Below are 22,759 nucleotides of genomic sequence, written 5' to 3' on the forward strand. Positions count from 1 at the left end.
GATACAGTCAGCAGCTCACCGGTTTACCTCATTTTACACTAATACCTGCTGCTTACAAAGCTTTAAAGGTGTGTTGTTTTCTTTATTTTTTTTAGTCACACCACTGAACGAACCGTGTAGCACGGCAATAATCCAAAATATAGTGCATGCGTTTATTTTCAACAGTGTTGCTCTGCAGTGTCAGACAGGACTGTCTACTTCTGTGTTTTTGTTTGTGCACATTTATGACCATAAAGAAGTGATTGTAAAAATAGAGATAAGGGAGTACTGATGAATCTGTCTTTTATATATATGTGGCAATATGGAAAACATTACGAAGACAAAGTTTGTTCTTCATTTATTATCAGCTAAGTAAGAGGACTTTGTCCTACACTCTCAACTGTCACTAGGTGCGTCCCAATTGACCGTAAGTGCCCTGGCTGGAAAGTGAACTTTCTGAAATGTGATTTTCAAAAAAACACAATTTTGTATGTTTTTTTTAAGCCTTTTGAATGATGGGGACACAGAAAGTGTCCTTATAAACCACCTTCACATTGTAATACCTATATCATACCCATGTCATTATACAAATAAATGTGTTATCATGAACCACATAAACCAGCACACACACTTAAGCACACAGTTCTATACAAACACAGTACATTACACACAAGCAGGCACATCATAGATGAAATCATGGCATTTTATACTACACAGTGCATTGTACTTCTGTTGAAATTATTAATTTCTTTGCTTTTGTCCTTTTGTTGAAGTGTTTTAATTGTTTAAATTTGTACTTCTTTTGGACTGCTTTAATCTTCAAATGTATGCTTCTGCTGACATTTTTGAAACATTAAGTGTTTATGAGTTCACAATCAATAACACAATCCACTAGTATGTCTATTTTTGTAAAGTTATTCTTTTGAATTCTGAGGATTTTCTATTGCAAAAGATTATTTCTACAATGTCCTGCTGTGGGACATTGTATTTTGTAAGCACAGACTACATAATTTTTTTTCCAATTTACCTGAAAAGGTCCAAAGAAAAAAATGGGTACTTTACATGTTTGAATCTCTGTATGTTTAAAACGACAACCAATGTTCCTTTAAAAAAAACAGTGGGAGATACAAGAGACTTTCAGAATTAGTTTAAAGCATAAATTGTGTTGGTAGAATAGATTTATTTGTATGTAATACACAGTTTACCAAAAAGTTTCCCACTTTTGCTGACTTCACCCAATGACTTTTTATATAAGATTGAAAAACTTTGCTTCGTTATTTCATTGATTTATGTTTGCTTATGACTCATGTATTTCAAAAAAAGAAAAAAGGGAACAGTAGCCTACTTGGGCATCGACTAACGACGTTTCACAAGTTCACTCACCAACCTTCTTAGAATGTGTCTATATTCGGTTCATTACGGTAGTGACACATTCGTGATACAGTCAGCAGCTCACCGGTTTACCTCATTTTACACTAATACCTGCTGCTTACCAAGCTTTAAAGGTGTGTTGTTTTCTTTATTTTTTTTAGTCACACCACTGAACGAACCGTGTAGCACGGCAATAATCCAAAATATAGTGCATGCGTTTATTTTCAACAGTGTTGCTCTGCAGTGTCAGACAGGACTGTCTACTTCTGTGTTTTTGTTTGTGCACATTTATGACCATAAAGAAGTGATTGTAAAAATAGAGATAAGGGAGTACTGATGAATCTGTCTTTTATATATATGTGGCAATATGGAAAACATTACGAAGACAAAGTTTGTTCTTCATTTATTATCAGCTAAGTAAGAGGACTTTGTCCTACACTCTCAACTGTCACTAGGTGCGTCCCAATTGACCGTAAGTGCCCTGGCTGGAAAGTGAACTTTCTGAAATGTAATGCGAAAGGAGCGTACGTGGTTGGAAGGACACTGCAAACGGCAGCCGCAGAGGGACTAATAAAGGTAACGTTACATCGCAGTGCAGAGTTCCAGTAAGGTCGGTGCGTAAAGAAGCTGATATTCAATAAACGCGTTGAAAAGGAGTGGAGGCAGCGTTTGATTTTCCACGTTTGTCTACATTTGTTGTTTGCATAAGACACACCCATGCTTGTCAACGCTAGTGATTCTTGAGTACTGTACTGAATTCAATTCTGGTGTTGTTAGCTATAATGGGGCCTAATTAAAAAGAGGCAAATTATCTAAAATCATAAACAGTTTCTTTATATTACTATTTGTCTGCTTAATTGTGAAATGTAAATGTGAATTACTTAAGATTATATACAGAAACATAAAACTCACCAGAGCTTGTATGATCTTGTTGAACTCATAAAAAGGTAAAACATGGAAACAGACCTTTAAAAAGTGTGTGTGTAACCAGGATATAGTAGCCTTTTATCTTTAAAAAAAATTATGTACATTGTTGTTTTGCGGGTGTACTGAATGATAGTCATAATTTTAATGAAATAAAGAGAAAAGCAAATGTTAAGAGAACATTTTTGTAATCATATCTGACTCATTGCAGTTCAAATTTATTATTTTAAATCTAGTTTGAAAGAAAAGTTGTGGGACATATTTTGTACACTTTCTCAAGAATCAGTTTGGTGCTGTACTTTTAGCATTTGCGATGTCTATGGACAAAAACACAGGCCCTGTTCTGTGTTTCTCCTTCCTTCAGCCAGGCAGACATGAAGGCTTCGGCTCCCCTTCAGACTGAAATGAAGGCGAACACAGATGCCAGACTACAGCGAAACTATAGCAGTTCAAGGCTGGAAAATCGCTTTCTGGCTCAAGCACCCTCAGTATTGTCTCAGCATCAGCACACATCTCCATCCTGGGCCAAGCAGACCTCCATCTCCTCACAATGTCCAGCACTCCAGCCAACCAGCCTGTCCTCCACCATGGCCACCTCCTCTCTTCTGTCATCCACAACGATGAGCTCACAATCCTCTTCCTCCTCTCTGCTGAGCACTAAGAATACCCTCCTAATGGAGCCTTCACTTCATTTTCCAGTCTCATCCTCTTTAACCTCCTCCTATTCCCATAATCCTTTACTCTCTTACTCCAAAATGTCAACTCCCAGTGCTGCCCCACCTCTCTGCTCCTATCCGTCACCTTCAATGGAGAATAAAGCGGGCTCTAATGAAAAGAGAAAAGTTGAAGACATGCTTTTCTCACCTGAAGGGCTGCTGGGATCTAGTGAGGAGCCTAGACAGGTATAGAGTGATTTCTTCTATTGCTTTGTAAAACTGTATGTGAATTAATGTAGCATCTTTTTTTTCAGATTTATATTTTAAGTTATTTTTTTCATCTCCCCAAGTTTTTATTAGTATTTATTAATTAAAACAACACAGTAATTGGCAATAATTTGACTCAAGCACTAAACATACATGATTTATTTTATGGATGATTCAGTTTTGAGGTCATACATCTGTTTCACCACTTTTAACAATTTATCTTTCCAATGCTGCACAGAAAGCACATTATGATTAAGTCAGCATGAAATAGCATTTCATTTAAAACTTTGTTTCTGCATAAACTTACAAATACCTTGCAATGACTGGTATTTCCTTTGGGAAATGCAGATCTGGTTAATTATATTCTCTCTGTACATCTTAACAGGATGCAAGTCATGAAAGCTTGGAAGAGGATGACCAGAAGCTGTCTTCTGAGATGCCTGTTCTGAATATGAATTTAGATGGAAAGGGGGAGCAAACTCTAGCTCCTCATGAGGAGTTTGGGGTGCTTGAAGCAAGCGAGGATGAGCATCTTGTGGAATTGAGGGACAGAAAGGTGAGTCGAGTGAGCACACTTCTAGGGTTTCTGTGAACCTAAGTAATGGTTAGAAATGTGCTTCTAGCCCTACTTATTTATTTTTAGCTTTATTTATATGTATTCTTTGGTGAATATATTTAGACAGTCAGCACACAAGTGCATGTTAAATTTAGTCTTTTGTTTTTACAAAGGAAAATATGCTCTGTATAATAAAGGTGTAGATCATTCAGATTGTTAGGATTTTTCACATTAACAGTTGGGTAACCTGAAGAAGACTTTGTTACTTAAGATTTGGTTACTTCCAATGTAGCCTAAGACCCAGGTCTATTTTATTTTTTAATGAATAACTATGGAGTTTTTGTGAAATTACATTAATTTTAGGAATATATACCTCTTCTGGTTAATTACAGAGTTTCTTTTTAACTGAAAGAAGTCTCTTGCATGCTTAGCCTCTGAGCTGCATTTATTTGATAAAAAAATATCCAAGTAAAAAGTAAAGTACAGTAAAAACAATAACATTGTGAATTATAATTTATAATTAATAATTCTAATTTAAAATAACTTTTTTCATTTTATTTGAAAATGTAATTTATTTCTGTAATCTAAAAGCTGGATTTTCAGCAGCCATCACTCCAGTCTTAAATAATGCTAATATGCTATTTTTTTCAGGATTATTTGATGAATAGAAAGTTCACAAGAATAGAACTTATTTGAAATACAAATGTTGTGTAACATTATAATTGTCTTTATTGTCACTATTGATGAATTTAATGCATGTACTATTTTCTTTAAAAATCTTACTGACCCCAAACTTTTGAACGATATATGTAATATTTTAAATAATTCTTACACCAGATAATGGATAGACAAATTGGTAATTGTAAAATCAAACAAAATGTGACAGTTCTTTTGTTTAACCTTCAGAACATCCTGCTGAATATGGTGTGCTGCTCCCTTGTCAATAAGAGCTTTACCCCGGGCCAGAAAGACTGGGATAAGAAGAGGAGTGTGTGGGCCGTTATTAAGGTTCTGGCCACAGAGATTACCACAGAAGACCCCGAGTTTCTCCTAAAGGTTGGTGTTTTTGTATGTATGAGTTTGTGTGGGTTATGTTGTCAGGTGTTAACATGTATGGTTTGCATATTTGCATTGGTTTTAGGTTGCAGTCTATACTAGGCAGGAACTAAACCTTCATATCACAGCCAACTTCCTGCTGGCACTGGCGGCCCATCTGCCTGGTTCTAAACCACACTTGAGAAGATACTTTTGTGCTGCTGTACAGCTGCCATCTGATTGGCTGGAGGTGACAAGAATCTATAGCACGGTAAGTGTTAATATTAAATATCTTACTCGTACCATATTCATATGCCGATTACGGTTTTAACATGGTTGATGTTTAAATAAGGATTTTATTTTGCTCCTATTGTAGTATTCTTGTTTTTTCATGCTTTTTAAATGTTTTTGTGCAGTGTTTCAGTAAATCTTTACCCTCCTGCCTGAAAAAAGCTCTAGTGGATAAATTTAAGCAGTTCACTGAATATCAGCTGGCCAAATACAATACACGGAAGCATCGCTGCAAACACAACAAGAAACTAAAAAAAGGAGAGGTAATATGTCAAAACCGCTTATTTATCTATAATATTATAGACCCAAATATATACAGTGGGCTCCACAAATCTGAGACCACAGAACATTCTTCTTAAAAAATATATTTTTATAAATAAGTTTTTTTTATGTACTTTCAAATTTGTATTTCTTTATTTCTGTTTATTTCAAGATTTAATTTTTTTAAACATTTTGAACCCCATATTTTCAGTGTTGCACACATCCTACCAACATACAATAATGAACGCATTATTTCTTTCTAGATTTTTCCATTCCACATCACTTTTAAAATGCTTTTGTTTTAAGTAAAACAATTCCACAGAGACAGCACTGGTAAAAGTTCTGAATGATATTTTACTGACTCTTGATTCTGCCAAGTCTGTTGTGTTAGTGCTGTTAGATCTGAGGGTGGCATTTGATACAATGGACCACTCTGTTATGATCTCTTGTTTGGAGCACTGGGTGGACATTCAAGGAAATGCTCTCAAATAGTTTCAATCATATTTCAACAATAAAAGGTTCTTTGTTAGTGTTGATTAATTTACTTCACATGCAGCTCCTCTTAAGTGCGGTGTCCCTCAAGGCTCTATTATCTCTCCAATGGTATTCTCCTTGTATATGCTTCCCCCAGGGTCGTCTTTAAGAAGTATTGTATCTCCTTCCATTGTTATGCAGATGATGCCCAAATTTATCTGCCCCTGGGATCTAATAACAAGGGGTTGGAAGCTCTGTTGGCTTGTCTAGCGGATGTTAAGGCCTGGATGTCCCTACATTTTCTTCCCCTTAATGAAGCCAAAACTGAGATTATAATTTTTGAATCTTCAGAAGCTGCTAGCTCCCCTGGTTTATATCTTGGCCATTTGTCTTCCTGTGTAAAACCACTAGTGAAGAATATTATTATTATTTTTTTGTTTGGAATTCCTATTTTGATTGTGCTCTCAAATTTGACAAACAGATTAGTACGGTAGTCAAAACCAGTTTTTTCCATCTTAGAGTCTTAGCTAAAGTAAAACCATTTCTTTCTTTTAAGGACTTTGAAGGGGTCATTCATGCTTTTATTTCAATGAGGCTTGATTACTGCAATTCCCATTATATGGGTATTAATCAAGTATCTCTTAATCGACTCCAAATGGTACAAAATGCTGCTGCTGGGCACCTTACTGTTGTGTGTAAACGAGAGCACATTACCCAAGTACTAATATCATTACATCCCAATTCATTACAGAATTGATTTTAAAGTTCTGCTGCTGGTTTTTTAATTCTATGAATGGGTTAGCTCCTGTAAATTGGTTTGATTTATTATCTGTTCACAATCCTTGAAGGTCTCTAGGTAATCCAACCAGAGACTATTAGACGTTCCTTGGGCTAAATTAAAATCAAGAGGAGATCAAGCCTTTGCTGTTACTGCGCCGAAACTCTGGAACAACCTACCAGTTTTTATTAGAACTGCCCCTACACTGTATGAGTTTAAAGCAAAACTCAAACCCATCTTTTTTCTCTGGCTTTTAAGTGTAGTTAACTGTGTTGTGTCTGGTCTTTTCTGTGCTGTAATTCATGTTGTTCATGGTGTTAATGTTGATGATATTGGATTTATTGTACAGCTCCTTGGTCAACAATTGTTGTTTTTAGTGGTGCTATATAAATAAAGTTGAGTTGAGTTTGTTTTCTACCCCTCTTCTTTCAGAAAATCTCTGCTGCACAGTGGAAAAAGTGGGGTAATCTTCCTGGACGCACTCTTGTGATGTATAATGCTATAATTTCAGAGGATCGGGACTGGAGTGGCGCTAATGTTGTCTGCTTGCCCCCTGAAAGCACTGATAACATCGATGAGAATAAACTCTCAGCATCGGTCAGATAACAGCATCTTATTGTTTCATTTCTCAGCACAGTATAGTTGTACCTTTATGCATTTTTCAGAGTGACTGTGGATTTTTATTTTTGTTACATTTTAGAAATTAGGCTTCTAGTATAAATGAAACATATGGTGAACTATATTTTCTACAGGAACAGGAAGCTGCAATGCTTTTATGCTTGATGATTAACTACTGTAGCGAAGATTCCCAAGTCATGCTGTTTAGCCACCAAGGCCTCCAGGAGGTCAAAGTGAAGTCTGATGTGCTTTTGGATAATGTGAGACAAGCAATGAAGCAACTGAAGGTAAGAATTTCCCTTTTATTGTGAACATACTCTTGTTAATCTAATAGCCCTTTTTCCATTTGATATTTACATTAAAATAAAACACTTAAAAAAATGAAAACAAAATAACAAATAAAATGAAACAATAATAAAATGTGTAATATAGCACTATGAAGTAAAATCAGTCATTGATATTCTACAAGTGTATTTAGACATCATGACATTGTAATCTACAGAATGGAAAATGGATATTCATTTTGAGATTCACTAAAGATTGGTTTTAACTGTTAAATTATTAGTAAAAAGAGTAGAAAAAAGCATGTATAGTTGCATGTCAAATATTATACTTATAATGCACTTTGATGTTCTTCTTGACATTATGACATTGTTTTCTGATGATGTCACACCTTTTTGTGTTTTATTCTCTCTGTGTCTCTCTCTGTCCCTCTATGGCTCAGGATTTGAATGCCTACTATGTACAATCCGAATGCATATCTCGTGCAGCATTCTTTGCTAAGCTATCTGAAGAGAAGACAAAGGTTTTGTATTTATGGTTATTCCAGAAGGCATCAAAAATATTTTGCATATGACATGTCTGTTAAAATATCTCCCTCCACAGCTGGATCGTATAGTTGTGTTTGAAAGTTACTACACCAACGTAGATTTAATGGCGGAGATCAATAACTATCGACAGATCAACCATGATACTGTTGTGATACGTGTGCTGCTCAGAAAAATGTAAGTATTGTGAAACTTGTTTTATCTCGATTTCCAAAACTGAAATTTTATGTTTTCATTCAAATGTCTGCTGCTTGAAGCAGAAATGTCACAAAAATAGTTGTAGTTGCAAATAAGTCTTGTATTGTTTGTTTTGAACAGGTCTCCAATTTATACTTTGAAATACAAACTGAGCTCCAACATTATAGAGCTTTGGGGGTTTAGCGAGCAGATCCTGAAGTAAGATCTTTAGCTGAATTTTATGTTGTACTCAGTATATGTTCTTTCTTGTGAAATACTTTAAGATGCTATTTTGTGGAGAAAAAAAACTTGTAGTTGTTAGTAAGAGCTAGTGTAGGATCTATCAAGTATTTACAGTATTTACTATCATTCAAAATTTCAAAATATTTTGAAAGAAGCTTTTAAATGTGAAAATAAAAAATAAATAAAATATGTTTTTGAATGTATTTTAAAATGTAACTTTTGTGATGGCAATGCTGAATTTTCAGCAGTCACTGCTTCAGGCTTCAATGTCACATGATCCTTCAAAAATCATTTCAGCATGCTGATTTAGTGCTCAAGAAACATTATTTATCTTATTAATATCGATGCTGAAAACAGTACTGCTTAATATTTTTGTGTAAACGAATAAATGTTTTTCAAGATTCTTTTATGAATAGAAAGTCAGAAAACACAATGACAAATTCGAAAACAAAATAACAAGTCAGAAAACACAACGACAAATCTGAAAACAAATTAACAAGTCAGAAAACACAAGGACAATGCAGACAAGCCGGAAGAGGTAGGTATAGTTTGAGACAGTGCCATTGGTTTGGGATTACTCACTGCTGACTGGACGAGACATCTGTCAATCAACCTATACAGGAAGAACCAGCCGAAGAACAGCAGAGTCGTGGTAGAAAGTTCGGAGATGGTATTAAAGTAGCTCAGTTTAAATGTATTGTATGAATTGCCCTTACTCTGGAAGAAAAAATACGGGGTGTATATTTACATTTAGTAAAAAGTTGCTGTGAAACATCAGCTCTAGTGGCGCAAATGGATAAGCGTGTATCACCGACTTTATGACGCGATCGACCTCGGATTCGATCCAGGCTTTTGCCGAACTTTTTTTCCCTCCCTTTTCAAATCTCGTATCACATCGTAAAGGCATTTATTGTCAATAAAAATTAAGGAAATAATCAAAAAGTTGAAAATAAAGTATGGGATAGGGTTAGTGTAGGTGTGGGGAGGGCTTTATTGTACCAATAAGGTGGCATCCATTTATAATTTAAAATTTTAATTATAATTTACACTCAATACGTTATTATTGCATACTGTTTTATAATGTACTACAATACTGAAGTGCAGATAATTGCCACTATTTGCAACAAGTAGTACACTTGATAGTAGAAATCCTGCTATTTTAACAGTGTAACTAGGTATTTGCACTTAGTGTAAATAGCATATTGCTAAAAATACTGCTATTTTTACTAAGTGTAAATAGAATCCATTGCTAATACGAGATTTGAAAAGGGAGGAAAAAAAAGTTAGGCAAAAGCCTGGATCGAATCCGAGGTCGATCGCGTCAAAAAGTCGGTGATACACGCTTATCCATTTGCGCCACTAGAACTGATGCTTTTACAGCAACTTTTTACTAAATGTAAATATACACCCCGTATTTTTTCTTCCAGAGTAAGGGCAATTCATACAATACGTTGTGTTTTCTGAATTGTTATTTTGTTTTTTAGACTTGCATTTGCGTTTGTAATTTGTTCTTTTGTTTTCAGAATTGTGATTTGTTCTGCACTTCTCGGTCACCGTACTTATGTCATTATTTTAAACTTCAGTTGCAAATACGTAAATTAGAATAGGAAATTTCAGCATTAGAATAGGTTAACAGTTGATCATAGAATCCCCCATCTGGAATTTTTCCTGTTTGTAACTACAGATTTTATTTTTATGTGCATATAAGTAGAAATAATTCAAAACCATACTTCCTTATGTCAGTTTGTAAACAACAATGTATTTTACTTCTTACTACTTTACTTTTGAATCTATTCTGATAGACAGTGGCTGGAGTTTCAGATGTTCATTTAGATTTGTTTCGTGGTCGTAGGTTTGTCTCAGAGAGAGGCTCCTCAAGGATGCTGCAGCATGTGGAGCACATGGACAGAGTCTATAACATCCCGCCACCACAGGGGCGCAAAATTGAACCTGAGAGAACTGCTGATGTCATCTTACTGCCGGCAACACCGAAGTTAAGGTATGACCATTAAAAAATCCATAAGTTTCTTGTATTAAATTGTTCATCAAATGTTCGGTGGTTGTGGTCCAGCATATATTCCAGTGGAGACCAGACAGGCCATTAATGTATTGAAAATATATTACTAAATAAAACCTGTCTTCATAATTTCTCTTTTCTCTCTTTTCATAGATGGAAGGGTGTGCGAGTGTTCATCTCTTCTACGTTCAGGGACATGCATGCGGAGAGGGATGTTCTTGTGCGTAGCGTGTTTCCCGAGCTCAGGAGACGAGCTGCTCTGCACTACCTCTACCTGCAGGAAGTGGAGCTGCGCTGGGGCGTCACAGAGGAGGAGTCTAACCGTGCTGTGGAGCTCTGTCTGTGGGAGGTCTGCCGCAGCCAGCTGCTGCTCGGGATTCTGGGAGAGAGATACGGCCTTGTGCCGCCCTGCCCCACCCTACCTGAGCTTCCTCAATACAGCTGGGTAATTACATTTATTTGTCTGATAGATGCTTTATCAAAAGTGTGATAGAAGTGATGAGTCACGTACAATCTTGCTGCACAGCATGTAGTTTAATGTTCACCACAGTTAAAATTTGACTAGAAACTTGTAAGCTAGATAAGAGAATCGAGGTAAAAAGTATAAGTACACTACCGTTCAGAAGTTTGGGGCCAGTAAGATTTTTTTTCAAAGACACTAATGAGCAATTCCATGCAAATGCCAACCTTACCATGAAAACCTTTTTTTTTTACCGAAAGAACAAAACCCTATTTCTAAATTGTGCATTTAGGGCTGTATTTTACTGCATTAATTTGCTTTAATAGAAATTTGAAGGGAATCGCCATGTCTATCCACCTCAAATAAGGTGTGCACCGAAAGTAAAATTACATTTTCATCCTACTGTATTTCATGTTTTCTAAAGAGAGATCAAAGGCCACCCATTTTTTAATTCATGTCAACAGTAAGCATTTTGTAGAAAGATGGAGACCTGTCTGAAAAAAAAACCACCCACTTTGTCCTAACAACAGTGATTTTTGAATGTATACGCTTTGCTTCGGTGCTCTGTCATGTCTGTAACAATTTAAATTGTGCAGTGTTGTCAGCTTCATTGATTATTATGGAAGTTTTCGCTCAGTTAATATGTTGGCGGTGCTGAGTTTCAGTGATTATAATAGGAACGCTCTTTTTGTATATATCACATTTGTCATGCTGCTAACTGCAAGTTTCTGCATTGACAACCTTATTTAAATGGTGTATTGAATTTATACTAAACTATAATAGACTATAATAGTAATAAATAAACTATAATAGTAATAATAATAATAATAATAATAATAATAATAACAATAATAGTACACATTTGTTACTGCAGAGTTTCATGCAATGCTCTTAATAAAAGTTATCTTTTGAGGCTGCTCATTTGTCAACTATGGTATTGATTTAGTATACTGATTCAATACAGATTCTGGTATCGTACCGAAGCCAAAAATGTGCTATTGAGCCATCCCTAATATGACACGAGTTTGGGCTCCTTGTCCTGAAGTTTTGTGAATTGTTTTCATTCTTCACTCTGCCAGCTGAACTCTGTGCCTGATGGGTTATCCAGCACTGAAATGGAGATTCGACAGTTTCAAGCTCTGTATCCAGACTCTGCCCAGAGCCGCATGTTCTTCTACTTCAGATCACCTCGTCTCACCAGGTATACATTCATTTATTATTTGTCAGCTGATCACATTCATTTTGTCTCTGTAGTTGACAGCAGCATAAAATGAAATAATGGAAAACACAATATCAACTGCAAGCTGATGTTTCTGAGGCTCTGTGATTTACATTAGATACAGTATGTCACATTATCTACATTTCATGTGTTTGTGTTTAGTTCGGTGCCAGTGGCATGGAGGACAGACTTTGTGGCAGAATCCAAAGAAGCTGAAGCTAAAATGAACAGCCTGAAAACATGGATCCGGAACAATGACTTCAAAGTGGCAGAAAAGTGAGTTCAGTATATTTGTTTTGTCAGCACAGTGAGTATTTATGTGTTTATTTTTTCACTGCTTCATATTCTTTTAGTTATCCCTGTGAATGGGGTGGGGTGGTGGATGGAACGCCCTATCTGAAAGGCCTGGAGGACTTTGGGAAGGCGGCGCTGGTGGATATCTGGGAAGCCATACAGCAGCTCTTTGTGAAGGTCAGACTTGGAGTTCCACTTTTTGGGGGCCACTCAGTCAAGGATAAATAAATATGAGTATGCAATTTAATAAAAAAATGGCTAAATTGAAAATATAGTATTCATTTTAATTCAGTACTTCCATATTTTCAGTTTGCTAGTTTAATTTACATTATATTTTCTGTTAGATTGTTAATTTATTTCAGTGTTTTTATTAAATTATATTTGCATTTAAAATTGTTTATTCTATTCATATCAATGTATTTAACATAATTTCCTTTCTTGTTTTTTAGGAGACAGATGAAGATGTGGCCTCAGAGATTAAGGAACAGGAAGTGCATCAGGATGCCCAACAGCGGCAGTTTCACGGCAGGGCAAAGCTTATTTCTATGGCAACAGCAAAAGTTCAAGAATGTCAGCAAAAAGGAGGAGTTCTGATGGTTGAAGGAAATCCTGGAGAGGGCAAAACTGTGTTCATGGTATTTATACATTGAATAAATAACCATCGTTCTTCATGTATTCATTTTTCTGAACACTGACGTTAATCTGAATATCTCTCTGTGTCTTCTGTTTATTAAGGCTGCCCTGTCCCAGGCACTCAAAACCTCTGTCAAAAACAAGAAAGCCCCTCTGTGTGATGTCATATCCTATTCCACAGATGCTAGCCAGTCAGCTTGCAGGATTGTGCAGCTTCTTCGCTGTCTTGTTCAATGGCTGAGGAAAAGAAAAGACGATGTGGAGTTGCCTCCAAACACATATTATAAGTAAGGAAGTATCTGATGTAACATGCATCGTCATTTCAGAAAAATTATTTCATAATTATTCTCTTATTGCATCACAGAGACTTGTTGTCTGAGTTCCACTTGAACTTGAATGAGTTTAACAAAAAGAAGCCATTGGCATTGCTTGTTGATGGGGCAGACCATATCCATGATGGTCGAGGTCAAAGGGTGTCAGAATGGATCCCACAGCACATCCCTAAAGTGAGAGAGAGGAACATGCACGCACAAAAACATGCACACTTACTGTAAATAAGTGTAGTTAAAAATGATTAAACTTTCTCATCAACCTGTCACGGTGTTCGTTGTCCTCTCAGGGTGTCTGTTTGGTCCTGAGTGTTACTTCAGAATCATCCCTACGAAACACTCTTAGTAAAAGTAAAGGTACTGTGTCATTTCCACTGGGGCAATTATCTTTTTCTGACAAGAACGAGATTGTGCAGAAGCAGCTTGTTGAGTTTGGAAAGAAACTGAGCGATTATGCTTTCAATAAACAGGTGAATTTCCCTTTTGCTGTTGGAGTAATATAAGAAAAAATTGAGACCTCTTTTTGCATATCTAGTAAATTTATCATTGTATTTCCTCTGTAGCTTCAGACACTGCTGATGAAGAAAGGCTCTGTGAGTCCACTCTACCTCCGTTTGGCTTGTGAGGAGCTTAAGAATTATGCCTCCTTTGAGAAGGTAAATAATTGTTAAAGAATAAATTTTTTTGAAATTTGTTTTTTAGTGATCCACATAATGTTATTTTGCTAAAGAAGTCTGAAGTTAAACATAAAATTGATTATGAAATGTGTTATTTACTGTAGATGAAGGACAGCCTCCAGTCTCTTCCTCAGTCAGTTGGTAAGCTGGTGCAGCACAGTCTGCTGAAGCTGCAGAATCAATATTGCAGAGCAGATCTGGGATGGGCATTAGCTTCACTTGCCATCAGCTCTACTGGTAAACAACATAGTATTTATTGCTCTGCAAGAATTAATTCATTGCTGTATTACAATGTTTGTTAATTCTTTAAATTTAGCTCTACAGGGGTCCAGGGTTGGCCTGTCAAATTAAATTATCCAACCCTCCTCTCTTAAAGGGATAGTTCACCCAAAAATGAAAATGTGATGTTTATCTGCTTACCCCCAGGGCATCCAAGATGTAGGTGACTTTGTTTCTTCAGTAGAACACAAACAAAAACAAAGATTTTTAACTCAAACCGTTGCAGTCTGTCGGTCTTATAATGGAAGTGAATGGGAATCACGGCTTTGAGAGTAAAAAAAACCATACACAAACAAAACCAAATTAAACCCGAAACGATCGGTCTGTGCAAGAAACTGAACAGTATTTATATAGTTTTTTACCTCTGATGCACTGCAATGTCTGAACTGTCCTGAGCGCGTCCTCGACAGCCGGGACATGACGCATCTTCTTCTTCTTCTTGCTTTACGGCAGATTGCAGACTTATAAGTGCATTACCGCCACCTATCTCTCAAATGGACCATTGGCACTCTATCTACAATCTCAATTAGGAGTGTCAATGGTCCATTTGAGAGATAGGTGGCATCAACTTTACACATCAATGTATCATCACGAGCCGCAGGGTTTAATTTGGTTTTGTTTGTGTATGTTTTTTTTTTTACTCTCAAAGCCGTGATTTCCATTCACTTCCATTATAAGACCGACAGACTGCAACGGTTTGAGTTAAAAATCTTCGTTTGTGTTCTACTGAAGAAACAAAGTCACCTACATCTTGGATGCCCTGGGGGTAAGCAGATAAACATCACATTTTCATTTTTGGGTGAACTATCCTTTTAAAGGGGATACCATAATACAGTGATTAATATCAAATAGTAATACTAATATAGCACTGAATGATTCAGGGTCATACTAAGGGACTTGTTTTGCTAATTTTTATTATAAAGAACTGTGGCCCAATGTACGTCTTAAGGTGCAGTCATATTGGTAAAATTTTACATGCAACAAGGCCCATTGTCTATTGTCAATAATGTAGCAATGTATGAAGCACAGCTCACACAGAGGTCACTTTCAAACCAAGCAACTTTCTGTTAATCAAAGCAGTAAATTCACATGAGTCATGACCAACCTCAACCCGATGCAAAATCTGCATCTGGAAATTTTTTGCCCTCAGGTGAAATTCATGATTTCAATTTGAATTGAAAATTTGCCAAACAAGAGTAAAAGTAAATGTGACCATACCTTTAGAAATGTCATTAATAGATGTTTAAAAAAAGGTTAAACCTGGGAAGATTTGAGAGATTCTATCAAATATGAAACATCAAGCTTAAACTTTAACTTTAACTTAAACTGTATTAAATATTAAGATCTTACATAGTTTTTATCATAATGTTGTCAGAATTTTAATTGCATATTGTTTTTTGGTAAACAAATGAATTAATGTAATGCACAGGATATATTAAGAAATTAACACACAGAATCCAAAAGCGTAAAGGTGGCATATCATGAAAATCTGACTTTTCCAGGTTTTAAGTGCTATAATCTGGTCACCGGTGCATCTACCGACCAAGGAAATGTGAAAAAGATTAACCCAGTAACTTTGCTTTGGTAAGCCTTTTTCTGCAAGCGACTGAAAAAATTAGCGCGTCTGATTTCGCTCCCCTAGTGACGTTGCAAAGGGATCTCATTATAATATTACCCCCCTTAAAGGTGGGGTAAGCGATTTCTGGTAGCCAATGTTGACATTTGAAATCACCAAAACAAACACGCCCCTACTCCAAAAGGGTTTTGCCCCTATTTTGATAGCTCCGCCCCACACATACGTATGCAACCCAGGCAACGATTAGTTCTGTGAAACAAAGCAGAACCAATGTTACACCGGACGCGATTGGCGCGGCGCGACAAAATACTATAGAACTCATTATAATCAGTGATGCTGTCCACACCATAGATATATATACATATCTGTGGTCTACACTGGATGCGGCACGACACGACAAATCCCCGACAGAAAACTGCTGCTGCGTTCTATTTATGAAGTATTGACACAAATTTCAAATGATTTTCAACGGTCGCTTTGTCCCGACCAGTGTACTAGACAGACTTTAGCTGTTGCGGCGCAGACACAGTTTTATTCACCTATCAAGAAGAAACAAAGAAACCTCGGCGTCCGATCACAGGCCTTCCGCTCCTTGAGTTCTCTCCAGCGCTGGAAAGCTGATCCGATATTTACACGGGTCCTACTTCTTGCCTTATTGCCTTAAGCCTTCTTTTGTTCCACAGATGTTTTCCTCTTTTGTTTTTTTATCCGCCATCTCTATCTCTCTGTCACTCGGCTCGGCTAATGTCCGTCCTGTGCACTGAACGCTCTCTCCTCCACATCATGAGTAGACACGCCCCTTACTGCTGATTGGCTACACGTTTGTTTTGCTACTCAATCAGTTTTCTAAAGCATTTTTGAAAAATCGCTTACCCCAACTTTAATCTGCAAAATACGTTTTTTTACAAAAAAATAAAAAATTACAAAAATATATGCAAAGAAGTGCAAAAGTGTTTACCAGCTGTTTACCTTCACAGACATAACCGACTGTTTTTGTAACTCGTGTGTTTTTAACGTAAACTTGTGTGTGAATGAGAACTTAGTTTAGCACTCACATGCTGTGACAGCCGCTTTCTGTCCTTGTGCTTCGGATGTGTGCTCTCAGAAAACCGTCTATCAGAAGTTTAAACTAATATTGTTTAAAACGCATGATTTCAGCGCGATAAACATGATAATCAGAACCAAAACATGTTTTTTAGCAGGCCAGGTCCGAGCTGTAATGGCACAGCTGAGCTCTATTCTGGAAAAAGGGGCGGGGAGCAGCAGCTCATTTGCATTTAAACAGACAGGCCCGAAAAACAGCGTGTTTCTGCTTCCATCTGTGGAGTATTTTGAGCTGAAACTTCACAGACACATTCTGGGGACACCAGAGACTTATATTACATATTGTAAAAAGGGCATAATATGTCTCCTTTAAACAAATGTATTTATTTTCTTTATATGTTTTTTAAATTTCATTATTTTGAATCGCTTATCTAAATAATAGTTTTTGCATGGAGCACAACATTTCATTTATTTATTTATTTTTTATTGAATGTATTGAAAGTTTCTCTAATCAATAATCTGTTTCTTTCACAGGACTGCGGGAGAGTTCTCTTTACACTATACTGAACATGTGCAATGATTTAAACTCCAGAGGTGGGCTGGTGACATGGCAGGAAATTCTCCATATAGCGAGGCATCCAGAGAGCCGTGTTCCCATGGCAGTATTCTCTCAGCTGGCACGAACTTTGCACAGGTACAGCCCGGTAAAATATATAGACAAAAGAAGTAACTACTGTTTTTTACAAGGAATAATTAGTTTGGTCATTCTTCTAATGCAGCCTAATTGGACCGTCCCATGGTCAGGGCTCAGACGACCTCCTGATTTTGACCCATCCAGAGGTGAAGTCAGCCTTTGAACATCTGTATCTGTCTACTGAGGAGAGTAGAACCAGAAGTCATCTGATAATTGCAGGTGAAACAAGATACATGTAAATCATGATGCATTTTATGCGTTTCATACACTATTGATTGAAGGTTTTGGGTTCAGCAAGGTTTGTGTGTGTGTGTGTGTGTGTGTGTGTGTGTGTGTGTGTGTAAAGAAAATTAATACTTTTATGCATCAAGGATGCATGAAATTGCGACTTAGTTATAGTTACAAAAGATTTTTATTTTTAAAAACTACTGTTGTTTTAAACATTCTCTATTTATCCGTGAACCTTGAAAAAATAATATTTCATGGTTTTAGCTTTACCATCACAGGAACAAATTACATTTAAAAATATCTAAAATGGAAAACAGTTATTTAAAATTGTAATAATATTTCACAATTTTTTATCAAATAAATGCAGCCTTGATGAGCATAAGAGAATTCTTCCTAAAAATGTTTTACCTATCCCAAACGTTTGAAAGGTAATGTATGTTTTTATATATTTATTTCTGTATAACTTTTTCCCAGCTCACCTTTGGGTGCAGTCAAATCCTCAGGGCAAAGACACATTTCTTCACTCTGATGCTGATATTCTGTCTCAACTCCCTGCACACCTGGTCAGTGTCCTCCTGCTCTTTTCTTTGATCTTTCAGTTTCAGTGAGCAATGTGAGGTTACAAAACTCATAGAAATGTCTGTTCTCTCTCTGTGCTCAGATGGGCAGTAATCAGTGGGAGACTTTGTGTTTTCTGCTGTCCAGTTACTGCTTCCTCTATGCTAATGTGCGGCATGGACTTATTCACCAACTTCTGGAGACCTACATTTTGTTTGGTAAGAGAGCTTTAATGCTTCAGATTTTTAGCAGTAGTACACTTCTTCATAGATCACATATGCCCAAAAATATGAGACCCATCAGCTCCAATTGAAAACTTCAACAGGTATTTTAACTTTTTTTATTATTGTATACTTGTAAAAACACAACTATAGTGACTTGAAAAAAGACTTAATATAGATTTATGATCATAATGTGTCCTCAATGAGTGAGAATGTGTATTGAATCTACAAATCACAATTTCTGTGGTGAACCTATACCAAATTCATGTGTGTTTTTCAGATAACATGAAGGATTTTGAAGACTGTCTGAGTTTTCTGAAGCGTCACAGCCTTCTCTTCTCCCAGTGGCCTGCTCTCTTTGTACAAACGGCTCTTAATGAACCATGTGACAGCTCTGCCCATTTGTGGGCGGAAAGCATGACGAGAAATGGAGGAGTACATACTGTAAAATGGCTAAACTGCACAGATGCAATAAAAAACGAAGCCAGGTACTAATATTGATCCTTGTTAATAGTATATTATTCTCATATGCTGAGTTTAAACAGAATTTGCTGAATTTATAAGCCCAGATCAATAGGGACTAACCTGTAGAAATACTGTTTTTTAGCTATCTAATAATGGGTATTTATGCTATTCAGAATTTAACATGTAAGTGTCACAAATTTGCTTATGCGAATTTTCCAAAATTTCTTATAAGCCTTTTTTTAATTTTTAAAAAACAGATTTTATTTATTTTTTTTTTTTTTATCAGGTTTCCATTAGATTTTGAATTTGATTAAATTTAATGATGTAGATTCAGACTTCTTAGACACCACTATGTGCAAAGGTTGTTTATCTACAGTTTTTTATATGTTTTAATGTTGTTTTTTCTGCTCAGTGAGCTGGTTTCCACCTTCCACTCTGAGCCGAGTTGTGTGGGGGTGAGTCCTGATGGAAAACTTGTGGCAGTTGGAACCGGAAACGGAACAATTCACTTCCTGCATACAGAGACTGGACAGGTAACAGTTAAGCATAAAAAAAGAGGAATCTGCTATGATTTTCTGCATTTTTAAGATAATTCAATCGACATAACAATTGACTTTTTTTACATACATTTTTGCAAACAGGAAGTGAAGTCATTGATGAGCAGTGTTGATGGCATTTCTAGTTGTGCCTTCCTTGGGGAGGAGCTTTTGGTAACAACCTCATTTGATGGGCAGGTGGAAGTGTGGGATGTTGCAAGTGGTTGCAGGTAACTTTTTTGTCCTACTCAAAAGTACAATGTATTTATCAAAAAAAAAAAAAAAATGAATCAAAGATGAATAACCTGTGAAAAATATTTAATCACTTTTAGAACTGCCCATGTGAATGCTCACTCCAGCAAGATCACAGGATGTGATGTCAGTCCAGACAGAAAACTCTTTGCTACTGTCTCACTAGACTTAAACTTGAAGGTGAAACCAAGAAATAAATCAGTTTAATTCTGAACTACATGTAGTGTTGTGCTGTTTTGAAGTATTCATCATTTATGTGGCTGTACTCAGGTGTGGTCAGCGCAGAAGAGCACAGAGGTGGCTTCTCTCATGAATCCCTCCCCTCTGAACTGTGTGAACTTTGACCTTGAGGGTCAGCTCGTGGCAGTGGGATGCTGGGATGGAGCCGTTCGTTTGTGGAACTGGCTTGAACAGAAAAATGTTACGGTGAGGAATGAATCCAAAGACATGTTATTATGCCTTATATACTAAAACGTATAATTTCTCTTCTATTTAGACTCTGTTAGGTCATCAGAGTTCGGTGCGGAGTCTGTCTTTCTCTCCCTGCTCCTCCATGTTGTGCTCAGGCTGTCTGTCAGGAGAAGTGCGGCTCTGGTCAGTGGCAGCAGCTGCTTGTGTGGGCAGTTATTATGCTCACCATGGCTCCACGCAGTCACTAAACTTCCTGCAGGGAGGAAACCTCTTGCTGAGCGCTGGACATGACAGTGTGGTGAGGAATATGATCTTACAGTCTTCATTTTCAGTTATTTGTAGGTATGTAACCTGTTGGAAATTGATAATATGTGATGATTAAAGTTGGGGGTAGGAGTTTATATCAATTTATCTCTGAGGGGAACTGACTGTCTTCAGAAAAGTTTAGATGGTATCATCTTTTCATCTTGCCTTCTGCATAATGCATATTTAAGTAGTGTTTATAAGCGCAGCGCTGCTTTGTTTACAGTGGTGACCAAGGAAAAACTATATCACTGCTGTTTCATAAGTGCCACCTGCTGTCAGAGAGCCAATTGGCATTCTCATTCAGCCCATCTGCATGTAGCTTTATGTAGCGTAACTTCACAAAGCTGAAGTCAGACTATTCTGTTTTTGTTCCAATTTTGAACTATAATCTAATTAAAATTTTTAATTTTTTGTATGCATCATCTTTGTTTAGATCGTGGTTGCCAGAAAGCCTTAGTTTGTTTATATGAAGAGATTTATTTTATTTGTATTATTCATTTATTTATTTGATTTGGGATTTATTTCAATATTTCAATTTCCCAAAGAAATGTACAGCATTTTGTCTGTGTACAAAAAGTGCACAAAGTACTTTTTTGTTGTTTAGGTTCATGTATGGTCTGGTGGTCTTGGGAAAACTGTTGCTGTATTGGGAGAAGAAAAGGTACTTTCATGTTCTTAAATTAAAATTAATTTCATTGCTAAATAAATAAATTTAAATAAAATAAATTTAATGGCTACTTATTTTAATGTTTTTACTGCTTATACCATTTATGAACATTCAATTCTGTAATGAATTCAGCCTGAACTGCTTAACTTGCAGACTCCAAGCAGACTTTTTGTAAATAATTTACCTCTATTGGTCTTCTAAACTTGTATACCTGTACATGTTTGTGTGATATTTTATTCCTGTTCATTTAACTTTGTTATTTAGTGTGAAATTTAGGAGCTTAAATTAAGATAATTCAAAATATGAAATCACACAAAATATAGTTTTGTAAATATTGATAAATGTGCACGTAAAAATGTCTTCTAAAATAAACCAACTATAGCATTAAACTGCAAATACGGCACTGGTTTGTTTCATTTTGCAGAGTCAAAGCTTAAACACTATTCTTTGGCAAGCACTTATATTTCTTTCAAGACATCAGAATAATTTTAGTTGAGCACCTTTAAAGATGATTATTAATAATTAATTATTATATTATAATAATTAATAATCAATTGTAGCAAAAGCGCACCAGACGTGGAAATGAGGATGAAGCTAATGCTCTGTGTGTGGCTGTAGCCGGTGGATACGCTGCTGTGGGTTACCAGAATGATGGTATCAGAATATTCAGTTTGAAATCAGGTAAATAAACATTTACATCCAGCATTTACAAATGTGCTCATGTCATCCTGTTTCAAGATATGTGCAGAGATCACATTCTCACACTTCTCAATCTTACTTGTTCTCAAAAACCACAACATAAAAAGAAGAAAGTTTTTAAAAAACTTACAACTCCAGTAATTATAGAGCAGAAGCAGAACTCATGCCAAAATATTTTGTGCTGTAGGAGAGAAGGTTTGGTCCAGTGAGGACCTTCCGGTGTCCATGCTCTGCCTCATGTGGATGGAGGCCAAAGAAACAGAGCTTCTGCTGTCGGGGGGCATGGACCACCGTCTCAGGGTCTGGGAAAGTCAAGGAGAAAATCCAGAAAATCTTGTGTTGGTAGGATCTTTTGGCGTGCAGAAGGGACCTATTCTCGCCCTGGCTCAAAACTCCACCTGTGTAGCTTCTGCGTCTGGTCCGTGTGCACAATGCTTTGTTGATTGATTTCAGTCCATATTGGATATTTAGTTTTTGCATGCTCATTTCAATCTATTTTTACATTTAGATTACCTTTGCCATCATCTAGCACTCACTTAAAGTCAATCTTTAAAAGCAGTAACTTAACAGTGTAAAATGCAATCTTTAGCAAATCTCAGAGTGAATATCTTTTTTCATACTGTACATTTTTACCATTTTTAAAACAATGGATTTTAGTTTTTAGAGGTTTATTCTAAATATTTTAAATATATTTTTATTTAAAGGGGTCATATGATGCGATTAAAATTTTTCCTTTC

General features: G+C 36.4%; 1 protein-coding gene across 1 annotated transcript in view; it reads left to right on the forward strand.

Moving 5' to 3' along the window:
- LOC107591430 (telomerase protein component 1-like) overlaps nucleotides 1-22,759 on the forward strand; it is a 29,353-nt gene continuing 6,594 nt past the window's right edge. Inside the window, exons 1-36 of the mRNA XM_016280575.1 lie at nucleotides 1-68; nucleotides 2,639-3,176; nucleotides 3,583-3,753; nucleotides 4,660-4,809; nucleotides 4,895-5,059; nucleotides 5,205-5,342; nucleotides 7,025-7,189; nucleotides 7,345-7,497; nucleotides 7,935-8,015; nucleotides 8,096-8,214; nucleotides 8,356-8,433; nucleotides 10,310-10,456; nucleotides 10,628-10,919; nucleotides 12,014-12,135; nucleotides 12,316-12,429; nucleotides 12,507-12,624; nucleotides 12,897-13,082; nucleotides 13,183-13,367; nucleotides 13,445-13,586; nucleotides 13,700-13,879; nucleotides 13,973-14,065; nucleotides 14,191-14,323; nucleotides 17,520-17,679; nucleotides 17,765-17,898; nucleotides 18,382-18,470; nucleotides 18,569-18,683; nucleotides 18,746-18,790; nucleotides 18,967-19,174; nucleotides 19,564-19,684; nucleotides 19,793-19,917; nucleotides 20,020-20,119; nucleotides 20,210-20,365; nucleotides 20,436-20,648; nucleotides 21,261-21,317; nucleotides 21,884-22,004; nucleotides 22,210-22,440. Coding sequence (XP_016136061.1) covers nucleotides 2,649-3,176; nucleotides 3,583-3,753; nucleotides 4,660-4,809; nucleotides 4,895-5,059; nucleotides 5,205-5,342; nucleotides 7,025-7,189; nucleotides 7,345-7,497; nucleotides 7,935-8,015; nucleotides 8,096-8,214; nucleotides 8,356-8,433; nucleotides 10,310-10,456; nucleotides 10,628-10,919; nucleotides 12,014-12,135; nucleotides 12,316-12,429; nucleotides 12,507-12,624; nucleotides 12,897-13,082; nucleotides 13,183-13,367; nucleotides 13,445-13,586; nucleotides 13,700-13,879; nucleotides 13,973-14,065; nucleotides 14,191-14,323; nucleotides 17,520-17,679; nucleotides 17,765-17,898; nucleotides 18,382-18,470; nucleotides 18,569-18,683; nucleotides 18,746-18,790; nucleotides 18,967-19,174; nucleotides 19,564-19,684; nucleotides 19,793-19,917; nucleotides 20,020-20,119; nucleotides 20,210-20,365; nucleotides 20,436-20,648; nucleotides 21,261-21,317; nucleotides 21,884-22,004; nucleotides 22,210-22,440 — 5,335 coding nt within the window. The 5' untranslated portion in view covers nucleotides 1-68; nucleotides 2,639-2,648. The remainder of the gene's footprint in view (nucleotides 69-2,638; nucleotides 3,177-3,582; nucleotides 3,754-4,659; nucleotides 4,810-4,894; nucleotides 5,060-5,204; nucleotides 5,343-7,024; nucleotides 7,190-7,344; nucleotides 7,498-7,934; nucleotides 8,016-8,095; nucleotides 8,215-8,355; nucleotides 8,434-10,309; nucleotides 10,457-10,627; nucleotides 10,920-12,013; nucleotides 12,136-12,315; nucleotides 12,430-12,506; nucleotides 12,625-12,896; nucleotides 13,083-13,182; nucleotides 13,368-13,444; nucleotides 13,587-13,699; nucleotides 13,880-13,972; nucleotides 14,066-14,190; nucleotides 14,324-17,519; nucleotides 17,680-17,764; nucleotides 17,899-18,381; nucleotides 18,471-18,568; nucleotides 18,684-18,745; nucleotides 18,791-18,966; nucleotides 19,175-19,563; nucleotides 19,685-19,792; nucleotides 19,918-20,019; nucleotides 20,120-20,209; nucleotides 20,366-20,435; nucleotides 20,649-21,260; nucleotides 21,318-21,883; nucleotides 22,005-22,209; nucleotides 22,441-22,759) is intronic.

This window comes from Sinocyclocheilus grahami, unplaced genomic scaffold (assembly GCF_001515645.1).
Source record: "Sinocyclocheilus grahami isolate Dianchi unplaced genomic scaffold, SAMN03320097.WGS_v1.1 scaffold141.1, whole genome shotgun sequence".
Taxonomy (NCBI): domain Eukaryota; kingdom Metazoa; phylum Chordata; class Actinopteri; order Cypriniformes; family Cyprinidae; genus Sinocyclocheilus; species Sinocyclocheilus grahami.